Source organism: Polypterus senegalus, chromosome 3 (genome assembly GCF_016835505.1).
Source record: "Polypterus senegalus isolate Bchr_013 chromosome 3, ASM1683550v1, whole genome shotgun sequence".
Lineage (NCBI taxonomy): Eukaryota > Metazoa > Chordata > Cladistia > Polypteriformes > Polypteridae > Polypterus > Polypterus senegalus.
In genome coordinates, this window is record NC_053156.1 from 117,669,779 (window position 1) to 117,688,982 (window position 19,204).

Here is a 19,204-nt window from a genome sequence, read left to right on the forward strand (position 1 = left end):
TTACCAGCGCTTCATATCCCCGGGCCATTAATAACAATAATACAGTATATAAAATGATCTCGCGGGACGTAATATAATTACACGCCGGGCTGGATGTGGCACGCGGGCCTTGAGTTTGACACATGTGGATTAAATAGAACTTGAAAAGATATATTTTTTCAAATGTGATTGCGCAATTTAGATCGAGTTGACGCGCACTACAGTACATCGAGCCCGCGTGCTATTGTGGTTTTGCCTGTGTGCCTCAATAAGTCACCCTCCCCTCGCTCTTACTTTTTTACCGTTCATCTAATGAATACACTGAGTATGGCTTTACCAAAACAATCATTGATGGCGAATAAAGTATCCATTATTCATAAAGCTTCAATTGGTGATCTGTCTTTCTGCGTTAACCGCATATTTTTTCATACGTCTCAAACCAAGGGGATGCGAATGTAAAATGAATCGAGAAGCGCGCGTACATACTCAGTGCATCCCCTCTCGGGAATCGAACCTCGGTCGTCGGCACTAGAGGCGAAGGCTCTGCCATTGCACCGCGGCACGTAGTTTATCTATTTGAGCGTATGTAGATTGGGGTATATATACATATATACTGTATATATACCCGCGCTTCGCAGTGGAGAAGTAGTGTGTTAAAGAAGTTATGAAAAAGAAAAGGGAACATTTTAAAAATAACGTAACATGAGTGTCAATATACAGTAATTGTTTTGTGAGTGTTAGGAGTGTTGCTTTCATCAAGGATTTGATTATCATTATTTCTTTCAATCAGGTCCGTATTTGTAGGATGTGTTCAAGTTACATTTCGTGTTTGTCAATCGTTGTAAAGATAACAGGTTTCATTCATCGATTAATTTCTTACTGCATCAATAAACAGCTCATCTTCCTCTTTATCTGAGACGTGACACACTGCATGCACGGGTTTTTTTTTCTTTAGCGGGACATTGACTTTTTCCACCGTGTGCTTTGTTTCCGCAGTAGCTGCACTTATGAATATGCTTGTATGTATCACACGCTTCATATTTTTTTGCTGCCTTCTCAATTGTGTAATTCGGTTTTTGTTCAGCACTCTTTGGAACTGTTGCTTTTTGTCTGTGCACTGCGTCATTTCATGTGAGCGGTGTACATGCATCAAAGGTTTCCAGTTGTGCTGGTGCCATCTTGTGCGATGTCCACGGCTGTATTTAATGTTAGATAAGACCAGGCCTTTAAAATTTTCTCTCGCAGTTTCGCCATGTTTGTGCCAAACACCACCCTGACCATCTCATCTTCCTCTGCATAAGCACAGTCCTTCACACGTGAATATTTAGCGGCAGTGTTTCTATTGGTTTGCCTCTGACGGACGGCCTTATATGGGCAGGTACTAAATTACGGAGTTTCGCCTCCCACGGGCATTGAGCAGAAGTCTATTATAGCATATGGAAGAAAAAATAGGTTCCAGTTATGACCATTATGCATAGAATTTCGAAATGAAACCTGCCCAACTTTTGTAAGTAAGCTGTAAGGAATGAGCCTGCCAAATTTCAGCCTTCTACCTACACGGGAAGTTGGAGAATTAGTGATGAGTGAGTGAGTGAGTCAGTGAGTGAGTGAGTGAATGAGTCAGTGAGGGCTTTGCCTTTTATTAGTATAGATATATATAGTGACAGATAGGGGGTGCTCTCGCTCCCTTGAACCCTGTCCAAGACTCCAGACACCAGATAAAAGTCCAATAGTTGACTTTATTTTTATGCCACAGTGCACAAAGCACCCTCTCCTCCACAATACTCATAAACACAATAATAATCACAATAATACTCTCCCAGACACGTTGCCCTCCTACCACCCAGCTCAGGTCACTGTCTGGGAGCTCCCACAGTCCTTTTATACTTCCTGACCCGGAAGTGTTTCCAATCCCCAGTCCATGTGATTCTTTATCACTTCGGGGTCAGGTACAAGTTCTTTTCTTCAACCCGGAAGTACGTCACTTCTGTCGTCGCTCCTCCTATGACGCACTTCCAGGTTATAGGTCACATATGACTCTTTGGTCCTCCCTACAGCTCCCTCTTGCAGCCCCTGTGGTATCCAGCGGGGCTGTATATAAAAACTACATTGTCCATGATTCCCTGCTGGTCTTCAGTGCTCCTCCATACTGCAGGGAGGGCTCCATTTGGCGGCCTGGGGGTATTGGCCTGGATGACAAGCCGGCCATATACCACAATATATATATACACACACACAGTCTGTATTACATAAATACTGTTTGTACACATGCAATGAATTTCACATAAACATTATTAAACCATGCTGATCTGGTTTGTAAGACTGTTTTAAAGCATAAATATATAAGATGAGATAGCAGAGCTACCAAAATGTAAAAATTATACCAATTAAGGAGTTAATAAAATATTCTGAGCACTTTGCACGTTTCTGCCAGACCTGTACCTAGACAATTTTCTGCTTTGGTTTTACCAGTACTTGGAACTGTATACCCACCAAGTAGTTCTCATAATAAATTGCTGATTAATCACTTCCAGTCTATTTTATTTTTATGGTGAAATGCTTTACTGGATGACTTTTACGCACTGAAGTTGCCCAGTTTTTCACATCCAACACTTAGTCCTAACCTGTAGAGAGGTGATGTCATTCTTTATAAAATATGAACAAATGTATTTGATTTGCATCACTGTCCTATTATTCTTTCAGTTGTATTATAATGTATGATACTTGTTTGTCATTGTGTAGTACATGAGGCAATGTGCTCCATATTGGTCGGACATGCAAGTAACAATTTCACTGTACTGTATAAAATCACTGAGCAAATTACTAAGAACACCTGTACACCTGCTTATTTATGCAATTATACAATCAAACAATCATGTGGCAGCAGAACAATGCAAAAAAATATTCAGATACTGGTCAGGAGCTTTAGTTACTGTTCATATCAAACACCAGAATAGGGAAAATGTGATCTCAGTGATTTTGACTATGGCATGATTATTGATGCCAGATGGGCTGGTTTGAGTGTTTCTATAACTGCTGATCACCTGGGATTTTCACACACAACAGTCTCTAGAATGGAATTCTAGAATTCTCGGAGGAAAATGGCAAGACTGGCCCAAGCTGAAAGATTGGTTACAGTAACTTGAATAAAAACACTGCACTACCAGTCAACAGAAAAGCATCTTAGAGTGCACAACACATGGAATCTTGAGGCAGATGGGCCATAACAGTAAAAGATCATGTAGGGTCCCATTCTCATCAACCAAGAACAGAAAGCTGAGGCTGCAGTAGGCACAGGCTTACCAAAACTGGAGAGATGAAGACTGGAAAACTATAGCTTGGCCTGAAGAACCTCGATTATTGCTGAGGCACACAAATGGCAGAGTCAGAATTTGGTGTAAACAGCATGAATTCATACTCCCAACCTGCTTTTAATTAGCAGTCCAGGCTGGTGGTGGTAGTGTAATGATGTTAGCACACTCTGGGAACGTTAATATGTTCATCACTTGAAAGTCACTATCTATTTGAGTATTACTGCTGACAATGTGCATCCCTTCATGGCAACAATTTACCCATCTTCTAATGGCTACTTCCAGCATGATAATGCACCATGTGACAAAGCAAAAGTCATGTCAAAATGGTTTCATGAGTGAAACAATGCATTCAGTATTATTCCCGGGTACTGGCTCTGAACCCAAAAGAACACCTTTGGGATGTGGTAGAATGGGAGGTTAACAGCAAGAATGCGCAACTAAAAAATTAGCAGAATCTGAGTCATGCAATCATGACGATATGGACCAGAATTTTTAAAAATACCATAAAGAACTGAGTCTGTTTTGAGAGCAAAAAGAGGCCTTGCACAGTATTAGTACAGTAGTCCAAAGAATTTGCTCAATGAGTATACATGTAACAAAACTACTATTACTACTAGCAATCAAAAAATGTTTTGTGGCATTCTAAGTTTGCATGCTCCCATGTTAGTTTACAACATCAAAATCATCAGATAAATCCTGTAACATGTGTTAAATGAGTAAGTGAAGTACATCCTACATTACTGTATATCTACAAGCACTGGAATGAAACTCTTGATTAAGATATAAGGCAATTTTTCAGGAAGTCTCAAAAAATTTGACCCACAATAAAGCTAAAATGAATGTCTACCATATCTTATTGTTGAAAGATACAGTTCAGCAGTGGTGTATTGATCTGATATTTACTTCTGAAAAGAGAAAGCTAAAAGAATTCATATACTTTTGAAACATGTAATTGCAAAGAAGTGTTATGAAACTGTTATCACTTTCTAGCTCCCTGCTTAACATTTACTGCTGAACATTTACTGAACACTTACTAGTCGGCCATCAGATGTTTTCAGACTTGAGGCACCCAGAATCGGTTGAAAGGCTAATGGAGTGCAGCACACACAGGAACCGTGCTTACCTTCTCCATCTGTTTGGTGTTAAGAAGAAGCCCCAGCACTAAAAAAATAAGCCAAGTGCAATTTTATTTTCAAGTTTCCTTTGTGTTTTTAGCTGCAGGCTGATGTAAAGCAACCCTTTCTCAAGTCGGTATTGCTTGCTATAGACCACAATTTACAGTACAGTCACTCCAGACAAAATTATCCAAAATGGTAAAATAGTTACTGTTCTAGTGTGGAAAATCTTCACTTTTTCAATAGCAAACTGTTTATATTTTGAGTATTTTGCTCAGATGAACCAGGATTAACTGAATTGACAGGTTTTTAATTACATGCATTGCAAGCATTCTTTTTTATTGTACTAGTAATTTATGTATTTGTTCCAGTCAGATTTTTTTAATTTACTTTATTACTTGGGAATAGGAAATAAGCATAGATGCCATATAAACTGTTCTAGTTAATTTATAACTTGTGAACAGATAGATGCTGTAGGGTCAAGAAATACCAAATTAGTTAACGGCAGGATAAATGAAGGTGTACTTAAAAAATCAAACACTTTGAGTCATCAGAGTCATTCGTCATCAGAATGAGCCAATCAAATTTATGCAATGACACATGTCCTGAAACCCCAAGTGTGCATTTTTAACATAAAAGGAAGACATGAAAGGAAGAAAAACAATGATAGAAGTGTGACATCAGAGATCAAGAGGCATAAGACTGTCTGATTTGGATTTCAGAAAACGTTAACTATGAAAACTGCTAGTGATTGAAATAATAAATGGGCACCAAGTGTGTGTCAGATAGCCTCATTCACAGGGTTTATGAAGAATATTTAGGTCGCTCCTCAAAAATTAGAACTACTGCAGTAAAAGCAACACATAGTTTAGTTAGTAAGCAGCATGTTACTTTTTCTATTTTATATATTACTATTTAGATTTTATATTAGTTTATATTACTTTTATGTGCGTTGCGACAACACCCGCATGTTTGTTAGAGCTGGTGATAGTAAATTCTTATATACTATGGAGGATCTTATGCAGAATATTGCAGAGTTGGCACCACCAGAGAGTTTGTCTGAATAGGATCAATGTGCATATGTGTGTGTATATATCTGTGTGTTTGTTCATTTTCAAGGGCAAGAATAGATGAACCCAGTAATAGTTCCTGGTAAGTCTCACAGATTTCACAATAATACAGAGCTATTCTAAGTGAAATCATTTAACTTTTCTTCTGTTAAAATATAAAAGCAGAAAAGAGTATCAGAACTTGACATTTATTATACAAATTTAGAATCTCTTTCAACATAGCAGTGTCAAGTCATTTTTAAGGAGGCTCTAAACAGACGCCTGTCTTCTAAATGGGTTAACAGTTTTTAGCAGACCAGAAACAACTGTTAAAAAAGTCTGCTAAAGTCTGTGGGTGTACATTGTACAGAAAATTGCTGGAGGACATTTTCTGAAAATTTCTTTCATGTTGTGTAGCTAGTAATATATGATATCACTGTGCATTGATTTTTTTTTCAATACTAATTCCAGCAAGTGGTTAAGCAGTGACAAGCTAAACCATGCTAATGACATGTTATGTTTTTGTCATTGCAAATTAAAGGTTTGAAATTAATTGCATTAAATAACATACATATCAGGAGGGAGACAAATGCTGTATCCACCTCTTTGAGGCTAACAGTAGCCTGTGAGATTACAGCTATTGACAAAAACTCTTCTAGGTCGGATGTGCTATCAAGAAACAGCATGCCAGACTTGTAAATTTAATGAGTAAATGAGTCATCTAGTCCTGATAAAGATGCTCTAAAAGGGAGTTGTTACTCTTATTTTTTCACTGAAGGCAAACAAGTCTATTCTAATATAGCATATTTAAATTCAAATACACATTAAGAAGAACTTTATTCTGCAATTCCCTTAATTGTTGAGGTTGTGGAGCCTATGGTTTTTTGCGTCCTAAAAAAGTTAAAAATTTTCCTAAAATCTCAAATTATAAGACATTTTGTATAAGTACTATTTTCTTTACATGTAAAAGCAATACACAGTCGATTGATACTTATTTGTTTTTGTTAATGGAAATATTTTTATTATAAAATAAAAATAAAAATAAATTTTCACAAAGTAAGATTAGTACTACTAACATGCTTTTTATAATAGTTCTATATTTGACTGGCTCTGAACTCTCATAATTGCTGCATTAATTCAGAGACAATGTGGTTTGATTTGTTATGTTCAATATTTCATTTACTTTATTAGATAAAATCATCTTACATTAGAAGAAAAAAATGTGAGGTGGCCATGATTTCCCTTTTAATCTATAAATAACTTAACTACAACTTAATGCTTTTAAATTACTGAAAATTAAATGCACGAATATTGTATACAGAAAGCCTTTTATAAAGCCCTTGTGGTTGCCTGTCATCCCAGTGATGTAAAAATTTGAGACAGCTGCATTAACAAGGAACAGAAATATACTGTAAAAAGGCCATTAACACTTAGTTTCAAACTTTAAATGTATTCCTTTGAACATGAAATCAGTCTGCATTTAATTATTAATTAATTTCCATTTTCAATTAAATACTTGTTACATTGTAGATTTCAAACATGTTCTTAATTTTGCAAGTTGTGACTTTTACGCATACAGTAAGCCATATATGTAGGTCTGCTCTTAAAGAATTATCGAGGGCATTTTTATTTTTTCATGTTGGTCTTAAAACATCATGCATACAAAATACATACTGTAATAGTGAAGTTATAGGATCCCGTAAATGCAAACCACAAGAAAGAGTGCGAATAATAATAAAAAAATTAATAAAAAAAAAATTTGTTAGTTTATTTAGCCCACCTAATGCAAAATCATCACAGAACGAAATGCTGAAACATAAGCAAAGAATGCAGTAGTTTATTGAAAATGGGACTCCTATCCACAATGGATACATAATCTTATAAACAGAAATGATTGTTACCTTCTGAATTCACAGTAGCCTCTTTTACACATTTAGACCATCCCTAGAATTTACCAGTGAACCCCTGGTCCAGGTTCCAGTTCAAGAACATTGGTACTGAATTCAGGGAACATCAAAACCATCAATTTCTAGAAATAAACACAGCATGTAACCTTGTGTTTTCTATTTAAAAGCCACGGTGCACTCAGATGATAATGCAGCAGTGTGACATTCAGCACTTATCAATCCAGATCTGAGCTTAGTGCAATTTATAGTAAATTTAATGAAATTTTCCTTTGGATCTATATTATTTTGCGTTTGGCTCAGTTTTTCACTTTCTCATCAATAGTACTGTTTTTGTGGCATATGTGAGTGGGTGAACTTCACATACAGAGTAACCAAGCATGTAATTCAAGTTGTGAGGTGGACAATAATATGATCTGGCTACCGTATATTCTTGAGTATAAGCCAACCCGAATATAAGCTGAAGTACCTAATTTTACCTACAAAAACTGGAAAAACTTATTGACTTGAGTATAAGCCTAGGGTGGGAAATGCAGCAGCTACTGGTAAGTTTCAATAATCAAAATAAATACCAATAAAATTACCATACATTAATTGAGGCATCAGCTCATTAATTGAGCACACAGCCTGGAATGAGTCTCACAGAGGCTGCACAGCACCACACAAGAGCCCACAGCAGTTCCTCTACCACCCGCAGACCAAACTAGATACAGTGGAACCTCGGGTCACGACTGTAATTCGTATAAACTTTGGTTATAACCCAATTTGGTTGTGACCCGAAGTAATTTCCCCCATAGGATTGTATGCAAACACAATTAATCCGTTCCAGACCATATGAACTGTACGTAAATATATATTTTTTTAAAGATTTTTAAGCACAAATATAGTCAATTATACCATAGAATGCACAGCATAATACTGTAGTAAACTAAATGTAAAAACATTAAAACATTAAATAACACTGAGAAAACCTTGAACAACAGAGAAAACTAACACTGCAAGAGTTTGCACTATAGCACTACGAACCACTCACTAAAAACGCTTTTTTTATGAGTTTTAAGCACAGGGAAAAAAAGCATTTGAAAAATCCGTAATTTAATAAACCACCAAGAAAAGTAACATTGCAACAATGCACACTACAAACCGATCGCTGTAAACAGAAGTGAAATGGAGGTTAAAATCTAATAGAAAAAAGTCTTCATTAAATACAACAAGGTTAAAACAATGCTCGAATCTGCCTCTTTAAAAACAAGCCCGGAGCATTCTTTAACTGCCTTCTCGGCCTTATGTGGCCAGCCCTCTCTCTCTCGCTTGTGTGTGTGTGTGTGTCTCTGTCGTGCGCGCATTTATGTGTGTCTCTCTCTCGCATGCGCATGTGTGTGCGTGTGTCTGTGTCACTCTCTCTCTCTCTCCCTTGCGTGTGTCTGTTTGTGTGTCTCTCTCTCTCTCTCTCTCTCTCTCTCACTCTCACTCACTCGCTGCGCAGGGAATGCACAGGGAGAGACTGAACATGTGCAGAAATTATCGGTGCGAACAAACCGAAAGGGAAACTGGCTTGTTCGTATACCGAGTGTGTGTTCGTGAACAGATGCAAATGTTTGGCGAACTTTTTGGTCGTATTCGAGTATATACGGTAATTGTTATTTTCATAAAAGAATAATGGAACATAAAATGAATAAGGACAAAATATAATTCATTTGTGTATTAGAATATGAAAGCAACACAGACAACCCCAAGGCTGGAATTTCAAATGAATACTCAGGAGTTGTAAGGCAGGAGTGATTCCCTCAGCAATACTGATGGTCATGGAAAAGACAGAGGGGTGACACAGTAATGTCTTTTTAGATTATTTCTGTTAATTTTTGGAGACAGCAGTTCTATAGTTTTCTACAGCTCAATGTGGGGCTCTAGTCATAAAGGCCAAAACAACAGTAAGTATATGGATGGGTGGTGAGTAGGAAGTGCTACTGCTATTGCAGAGTAAGCAACCTGGGTTTGAATACCATGTCTGGTCATTGTCCATGTAAAGTTTCTAACTTTTCCCTCTGTCTTTATGAATTTTAATTCGGGTACTCTGGTTATCCTCCGCATGATCTTGTTAGGTTGTATTGGTGATTGCTATTTGGCCTGCTGTAAAGGCAAGTACAATACTGACATAAAATAAGACTAACAGTAAACCCAGAATCTCTGTCATTCTATCCATCTAGAGGCAATGTTGGATCAGAGACCAAGACAAAGATCCACATGGTTATTTAGACATATTGGTTGCCTAGACTCCTAGCAAGACAAGTGGAGACCCACCCAGATTGAATTGGCATTATTTTAGATCATAAGAACATAAGAAATTTGACAAACAAGAGGATTTCATTCATTCCATCAAATCCGTTTGTTTAGCTAATAGCTAAGCTATCCCAATATCACATCCAGATCCTTCTTAAAGGTTGTCATGGTTTCTGCTTCAACAACATGTGTTGGTTGTTTGTTCCAGAGCAGAAATGCTTCCTGGCTTCAGTTTTAAATGCTATTTCCCCTAATTTCCACTGATGTCCTTAAATATGTTGTCAACTCATATTGCTCTGCTTTCATTTTGGGCATATTTAGGATCCTTAAGTTAATCTGTAATGTATGAATAAAAGTGTAAACCTTTTCTCTTGCTTGTTTTGGTACTCTGTCCTGTTAAATGAGGTTAGCAACATAAAAAACAGGGGGAAGTAGCCAACGAAGTAGTCAACCTTAACAGAAATTATTAATGGAGATACAGCTCATCTTTGTCACAGTCTAATTTTGATTAAATATACAAAGTCTATAGTATAATATAGACATATATATATATATATATATATATATATATATATATATATATATATATATATATATATATATATATATATATATATAGTACAGTATATACATCATAGAACCCTTCCAAAATAAAACAAGTTGACTCTCTGATGGAGTGGCAACTTGCAACCCTTAATTATTCAAAAAAAATAGTGACAAGCAAATTTCCTGAATGGTACTTGTTGTTGTTCATTTAAACGTTCTTCAATAACATTCTCCTGCTCATTATTAGAATATACATTTTGATTAAAAGTTGGTTCCTTCAGGAGATGCTGTTGATTCCTCCATATTACTCTACTTCTTTCTGCTTGTATTTGGTAAGATCTTGGTTGCACTTGTTTTATGACAGTCCATTTTTGTGTCCATGTGTGTGTTTATCTTTGAACCTTATTGTCTCCTTCACATAGCTCTAGCAAATGTTGTGTTCATCTGTCAAAATAAATCTTCTGTTTAGCTTTTTGTTGTTCTCTGTGGTGTCTCATCTTCTCACCATCCCATGTGTTCAAAAGATCATCTTCTACTGGCAGACTGGAACGAATACATCGACCCATTAGGAGATAAGATGGTGAATAGCCACTTATCACCAGACCACTGGATTGGGCTAATTGAGGACTAGAAGTATTCTCTGCTGTTGCTTTAGTCAAACCACATACTTCTGGATACAGGGAGTAATAATCATTTACAATAAGGTAATCCTTCTGGTCACAAGTGAAAAGGTCACCACCTACCTTTTAATAAGGTCTCTGGGGTATTTGGTGTGGTTTTAGTGGCTCTCTAGGATTGTTTGGCTGGTACTGAAAACACGTTAGAAAATTTGACATCTTATCTGAAATGTCTTGGTTTATTCTTGGCCAATATACTTCATAAGCCCTTCTCTTACACTTTTCAACTCCCAGATGACCCTCATGAATTTTTTTAGCATGTCTTTTCTTAATCCTTGTGGAATTGCTATTTTACAGGTCTTGTATATAATACCATCAATAACAGTAATTTCAGCCCTGTAGTTCCAATACTCACTAAGATCCATACTACAGTCTTTTTTCACATTAGGCCAACCACGTACTATAGCATTTGCCACCTGCAACAGTGTCCTATCTTTCTCTGTCTCCTGCCAAAGTTGATGTCATTTTGGCATTTGCCACAGGTAGAGCTTCTGTAATCAGGTTTACACATGCCTGGATATCTTCAAGTACTTCATAATCAGGTGGAGACTGCTCCGGACAGTGTATCTGCTGTATACATCTGCTTTCCCGGTGTACATACAACATTTAGTGCATAATGCTGAAGTTTGAATTTGTAATGGACATTCATGTTCTTCTTTCTTATCTCCCCATATAATTACATTGTCCATGGAAGTATCAGCACCTTAAATATGCTCATATATCATATGTATAGTTTTATGGTATACCTCTGGTGCCAAAACAATCCCAAAAGGAAGTCTCAAAAACTGGTATCAGGCAAAAGGGGTATTAAAAGTACACAGGTTTGCACTGGCATCATCTAATTTTAGCTGCCAAAATCTTGAAGATGCATTCAGTTTACTAAAATACTTGGCATTTGCAAATTGAGACATTATTTCTACACGTTTAGAGAGTTTAAAATGCTCTCTCTTAATTGCTCTATTCAGATCTCTTGGGTCCAGGCACATTCTTAGATTTCCATTTTTTTTTTTGTCTACGATTCTTAGAGAATGAACCCATTCAGTTGGAGTATTTACTTTCTCAATTACTCCTACGTGTTCCATTCTGTCAAGCTCAGCTTTTAAAGGTCCTCTCAGAGAAAATAGAAGTTTTCTGCATGGATGGATGACAGGAGGTATATTTCTGTCAATTTGTATAGTGTGCTGTCCTGGGAGACATCCTAACCCTTTAAACAAATCACTATATTCTTCTATCAGTTGATCATAATCAGAGTTTCACTTTCAAGGACTAAAACTCTCTTTACTAGATTTAATCTATCACAAGCAGTTAAACCCAATATTGCTTGTACATCATTTGGCACTACAATAAAACTTAACATGTGCACTGTGCCCTTATATGTCACCTTTGCCACACATTTTCCTTTCACAGGTTTATTAGTGCCTACATAACCTGTTACTTTCACATGTGCATTATGCAGTTTTGGTCTTGGCGTCAAAGCATTAAATAGTTCTCTGAAATAACATTTACTTGTGCTGCAACGTCAAGCATAAACAATACAGTTATACTATTCACCTGCAAAGGAACCCAATCTTTTCCATTTTGTCCTTTCTCAGACAATGCATTTACAAAGAATTTTCTGTCAGTTTCTGTCACACTATTCACTTTACTTTGCTGTTCTTGTTTTGTACAGCATCGTGCAAAATGGTTATTGTTGCCCCAGTTATTGCAGGTCTTACATAGGTCTTGCATTCCACAGCAATTACACTTTGAGTACACTCCCTTAGAACATTGTCAGGTATTCCACATACAATTCTATCTTTGATCAAAGAGTCTCTAAGCTCACCAAATTTGCAGATTTTGCTGCAGTTTCTCCGGTTTTCTGTGTGCATGTAAAAAATTGTCATTTGCAGGTCACATTTCTTTTAGGTATGCAGTATGTCTCAAACTTGTCCATAATTGGTTTCAGTTTTAATTTGTCCCCCTTCTTCAAAGACAAAATTATTATAAATGTCAAGTGCTTTGTCCCTGACATATAAAAATAATTAAGTTTTCATTTTTTCTACTTTACGATCTGCATCTATTGCAGATAAATACAGTTCAAAGAACTGTATGAATCTCCTCCAGTTTTCAGCTACATTAACCATCAACTGACATTTTGGAGGTGGCTGCAGACCTTCAATTTTTTGTCTTTTTCAATTACTTCATTCAAACTGTCTTTACCAAACCCACACTTCTGACACCATGTATTGTTTTTATTGTGGGTTCCAATAACTCAGCGATACATTATTTGGAAAAGAGTAACTACCTGAATAGTCATAGACATTTACAACAACTTCTGCAAACACACCAATTCCTACTACCTCTTTTAGTATGTAAATCAATTAAGACATCACTGTTAGCTCTCAAGTTCACAGATCAGCATCAACTATTATTATATTAATACATTCATTTGTATGAAAATTTCATGCATCTTGTTTAGTCAAATTTGCACTTTAACTTTTAATTTTATGAAAAGATTTTGTGTTGTTTCTTTAACTCTTATTTAACTCTTATTTGTGAATGTACATATATAAAAAAAATATATATATATAACAAAGTCCATGTGTGCAGAATAAATATTCTTTATATTTAGATGTAGTTTGTAATCAAACATTCTTTCAGCATTCAATCATTTTTAGAAATAAATAATTCCTAACCTTATTGTTCAATAAGGCGGGGATAAAAGTCAGCAACTCTAAATCTGAGGCCATGATTCTCAGACAGAACATGGTGGACTGCTGTCTCTGGGTTGTGAACACATTACTGCCTCAAGTGGAGAAGTTCAAGTATCTCGGGGTCTTGTTCACGAGTGAGGGAAGAATGGAGGCGGGAGGTTGACAGATGGATCACTACGGCATCCGCAGTAATGCGGGCTCTGCAATGGTCCATCGTGGTTAAGAGAGAGCTAAGCCAAAAGGCGAGGCTGTCGATTTATCAATCAAGCTACATTCCTACCCTCACCTAGCTTTGGCTAGTGACTAAAAGAGCAAGATCACGGATACAAGTGGCCGAAATGAGTTTTCTCCGAAGGGTGGCTGGACTTTCCTTTAGAGATAGGTTGAGGAGTTCAGTTATCCAGGAGAGACTCAGAGTAGAGTTGCTGCTCTTCCACATTGAGAGGAGTCAGTTGAGGTGGTTCGGGCATCTGGTCAGGATGCCCCCTGGACGGGTGCTCCAGGCATGCTCCACTGGGAAAAGGCCACGGAGCAGACCCAGGACACGCTGGAAGGATTATATCTCTTGGCTGGTCTGGGAAAGCCTCGGGATCCTCCCAGAGGAGCTGGAGGAGGCGGCCGGGAAGAGGCAGGTCTGGACTTCCCTGCTTAGGCTGCTGCCCCAGCGACCCGACCTCGGATAAGCGGTGGATAATGGATGGACAGAAGAAAATACAGATTAGGATGGAAATTTATTAAAATCCATTCATTCATCCATCCATCCATCCAAACTCTAACCTACTTATCCAATTCATAGTTGTGGAGAGCTATTGCTTATTGTCGTACAAATACAGAAATCAGGTCTACATGTAGTTTATTATATGTAATTTAGGAATCTACATTGATCTTTTCAAAAGAGAATACAAATATTGCTACTTTTCATTACAGCCAACTTCCTACTTGCTGAATAATATGCTTCATGGAAATCAATATTTTTCATAGCTAGAACAATTTCATTTTAAGAGATTCAATATAGCCCAGAGGATTCTTTGCAATAGTACAAGAGGCTGCAAAGATGAGTGTGTTTCAAATAGATGATTTAACGACTTTGATAACAGAAGTAATAGTTGTGTGTTTTTAATTGTGTAATGTTTGTTTTTCATAGATATATAAATATGTATTTTTATATATATTATACATACATAAATAATCTTTGTTACAACCCCTCCACATAAGTCTCTGTGCACATCATTTTACAAATTAGAAGAGAAGACTATTTTTGTTTTCTCTTTTGAAATCTCGACATGTAATAGAAACAGATAACATTTGTAATCAGATACTATTTCATTAAAAAATGTAAAATGTGGTGAGACAGGAGCATTTTGGAGGGAGATTATTAAAAGTCATGTAATAAATTCAACAACATAACATTCCTAAATACATTAATGCAATTCGGAACTGTGGGCAGTCACAGCATATCAGAGGAAAGCAGGAAATAGGCCTGGACAGAGTGCCAGTCGAATGCAGGGCTTACACACACTTACACAGGGAACATTTAGAGTTGCCAATTAACCACACACATCATTGGGAATGTGGACGAAAAAAACATGCAGACATGGTGAGAATGTGCAAACTCCACACAGAAAACAACCAAGTACCAGATTCTAAACGCAGGCTTTCAGTATATGAGGTAAAAGTGCAATCTCATTTCACCTTCATACTATCTAAAATTTCTTTACAAGTTAAAATTATTATCGAATTTTACAGTCCTCTTTTGCAGTATGCCAAAGTATGTAAATTACTGATCAAAGCTGTAAAGCTGCAATTCTCTAAATGCACTGACTTTTTAGGCACACTATTATGCTCAAATGATGTTATTTTACTGTAACCAAAGTAAGTTTTACAAACATTTAGCATTTTCTAATTAGAATGGAAAAGTGCTAAGTTATCTACAATAGTAAACGTAGTTTTGTAATATTTTAGTGTGTTCATAAAAAATACTTATGAATACTTACTTATCTAATCCCTTAAGTAGTTCTCTTGTGAAGAGCAGACAGACATACAAACGGGTGTAAAAAACTATAAGAAATTTCGAGCTTGGACCATGAAATTTTTAAAAACTTTTTTTAGTGAGCACCTATGGGCCAAGGGTAACCTACATTCCAAATTTAAAGTCCCAAGTCCTCATGGTTCAGGAGATTTCTTGATGAGTGTGTCAGTGATATTTGGCTTTTATATATACAGATATATGCAATACTAAAATGAGTCTGTGTCTCATTATTTCAAATATCATTCACGGCACTGGCCTACCATTGTTAATCACTGATTACAGCACTGTGTTCACCATATTGGGATGAATAAAGTATCTATCTATCTATCTATCTATCTATCTATATATGAACAGAAATCTTTGAAGAGTGATACAACTTGTTCTACAGGAGGACTTCTTCAGTGGCACGTTGCTGAATGGTAGCATTCAGAATAGGAGGTAGGATAGGTGAAAGAGAAAGAGGTTTCCATCTTTTTATAAAGGAGGAGATTGCCAAAGAACATGGTCGATTGATCTACAGCAGCGTTTCTTAAAGTGTGGTCCGCGGCCCTCCGGTGGTCCATGGTAGGCTTGTGGTCCACGAATATGTTCTTATTTATTTATAAAAATAGCTAAGATTTATGTTTATAAATATTTATAGTACTGTACATTTATAAGTGTCATAATACTAATTAGTAATAATATAATAAAAAAGTAATGTCAAGAATTTTATTGAGACCTAGCAATTACTTTTAAGGTTGTTTTATCCACAGTTTAGTAATAACGCACCTGTGTGAAATTTACCTAGCAGTATATAGTGTACACAGCCTGCCATGAATTTATTCACCAGGGGTTTATTAAATAATTCGCTGGAATACTTTGTTAAGGTAAAAGCTGCAGATAAAGGGTTTATTGATACTGAATTTTATTTAATATGTAAATTTTATATTCTGCTGTAGAGATTGGAAGAATAAAGAATCCTCAATGGATCAGTGGCTTAAAAGTAGATTTTTGCCAACGAAAAGGCGAAAACCTGACCAGGAAGAAATGCAAGAAAGTTGTCAGGAAGACGGTGCATGTCAACAAGAAATAGAAGGACAATGTGAGTCTGACGTGGACGGCTATTCAGATAATTCCCATGTTGTTGAAACTGAAAGTGATGCAGCTAATAAAAGTACCCTCCGTGTTAGTCAGAAACACGGAAATAAATGAAAAAAAGTGGTAAGAAAATACGATGAAAAATATATTGACTATGGATTCACCTGCATTGACGATGAAAACAAGCCAAAGCCACAGTGCGTTTTGTGCTATGAAGTGGTTTCTAATGAATGTATGAAACCTGAAAAATTAAAGCACCATATACAGACAAAACATGGAGCAGTACAGGTAAAGCCGCGAGAGTATTTCCTCTGTAAGCTGTCTGAATTGGCGAATTCCTATTGGCAGGCTATTCCAGATTTTAGGTGCATAGCAGCAGAAGGCCGCCCCACCACTTCTTTTAAGTTTTGTTCTTGGAATTCTAAGCAGACACTCATTTGAGGATCTAAGGTTACGATCTGGAATATAAGGTGTCAGACATTACGATATATAAGATGGGGCGAGATTATTTAAGGCTTTATAAACCATAAGCAGAATTTTAAAGTCAATCCTGAATGACACAGGTAACCAGTGTAGTGACATCAAAACTGGAGAAATGTGCTCAGATTTTCTTTTTCTAGTTAGGATTCTAGCAGCTGCATTCTGCACTCGTTGCAAGTGATTTATGTCTTTTTTGGGTAGTCCTGAGAGGAGTGCGTTACAGTAATCTAGTCGACTGAAAACAAATGCGTGAACTAATTTTTCAGCATCTTTCAAAGATATAATAGGTCTAATTTTTGCTGTGTTTCTTAGTTGAAAAAATGCTGTCCTAATCTGATTAATAAGCGATTTAAAATTCAGATTACAGTCAACAAATACCCCTAATCTTTTTACCTCCGTCTTGACTTTTAATCCTAATGTATCCAGTTTATTTCTAATAGCCTCATTGTATCCATTATTGCCAATCACTAAGATTTCAGTTTTCTCTTTATTTAACTTGAGAAAGTTACTATTCATCCATTCTGAGATACAAGTCAGACATTGTGTTAGTGAATCAAGAGAATCGGGGTCACCAGGAGCTATTGATAAGTACAGCTGTGTGTCATCAGCATAGCTGTGGTAGCTCACGTTGTGCCCCGAGATAATCTGACCTAACGGAAGCATGTAGACTGAGAATAACAGCGGACCCAGGATAGAGCCTTGTGGAACACCATACTGAATATCATGTGTCTTCGAGTTGTAATTACCACAACTAACAAAGAATTTCTTATTCTATGTTAATTAATGTTGTCTTATTCTAATTCTTACGTTGTCTTTTATTTTTTCTTCATCATGTAAAGCACTTTGAGCTACATTATTTGTATGAAAATGTGCTATATAAATAAATATTGTTGTTGTTGTTGTCGGGACTGGAAATGACATCATCTAAGGCGCCTGACCCTGGAAGTTTCGTCATCAAAGGCACTGGAACATAGTGGGATTTACCGGGAATGGTCTGCAAGGAATTAAGAAAGACAATCAGTGCACCCTGCCACCCCCTGGTCCAATGTGATATTACAATTACTCAAGCCCATTAGCTGCCTCCTAATCACATGTGTTTGTGACAGTATATTTATATATTTTTTTTGAGCTAGATATCAGTTGACTTTCAAAATTAATTTAACAAACTGAGATTCTGACAAGGACATAGTTAAAATAGTTATCAGACACTTGGTAACTCTGGTATATTGTTGTTTATGATGACTACATACTTCAGCAGGGCTGGGTCTACCATATAGGCGAACCAGGTCACCTGGGTCAGCAAAGTTGTCGAGGGAGTGTAAGCAAACATTAGAACATTTTCAACAAAAACTAGCCGTTCAAACCAACAGATCTCACCAATCCTGTTCATCCTGTCAAGTTCCTATGTATCTTGAACTATGCTCCGAACCATGGATGAGCCATTTCTGCTTTTGAACCTTTGAGTTGTTTAAAACTACATTCTTTTCTTTTTCTTCTCTAGTTCAGGTTTATTTACATTAGTTTGCTACTGCAGCCTACATCTCTGTCCTGTTGCCGATTTAAAAGGTAGTGCTCCCACATGAGCTTGCACCATTGCAGGAATTCAATAAATCAATGTTGACTGCAGTGTAAATGAAATCAGTTTTCCAATTTATTGCAATACAGCTCAAAGCCTGCTTTGAGCAGAGGGGGTTCACCCAACTGAAGGTAATGCAGAAGGATTTTCTCCCAGCAGTTTCCAGAAACCCTATAAAATGATAACATTCAACATACACTTGTTTTTCTATAAATAAAAAAAACATAATCTAAACTTAGTAACACAAACCAATTAGGTATCAATAAGATCATCTTTTCCCTCACAAGATAAAAAGAAGACAAATGTAAAGATTAATATTCCATATGTTGCTAGGCTAAAAAAACATTTTGTAGTGTTTCAGGAGTTTAAATTGGAAGTTGAAGTGAAATTATGTGATTTCTGCAACTACAGTTTTATTTGTTTTTTTAAGAGCTCTTCACTAGATGGAGAAATGTTTTCTGTAAAAACTCAATCTTTTAATGCAC

General features: G+C 36.6%; 1 protein-coding gene across 1 annotated transcript in view; it reads left to right on the top strand.

Annotated features, from left to right (window-relative positions):
• The window catches only part of LOC120526595, a 50,329-nt gene extending 33,552 nt beyond the window's left edge, over window positions 1-16,777 (top strand). Inside the window, exon 2 of the mRNA XM_039749757.1 lies at window positions 16,525-16,777. Coding sequence (XP_039605691.1) covers window positions 16,525-16,777 — 253 coding nt within the window. The remainder of the gene's footprint in view (window positions 1-16,524) is intronic.
• Window positions 16,778-19,204: the final 2,427 nt, after the last annotated feature.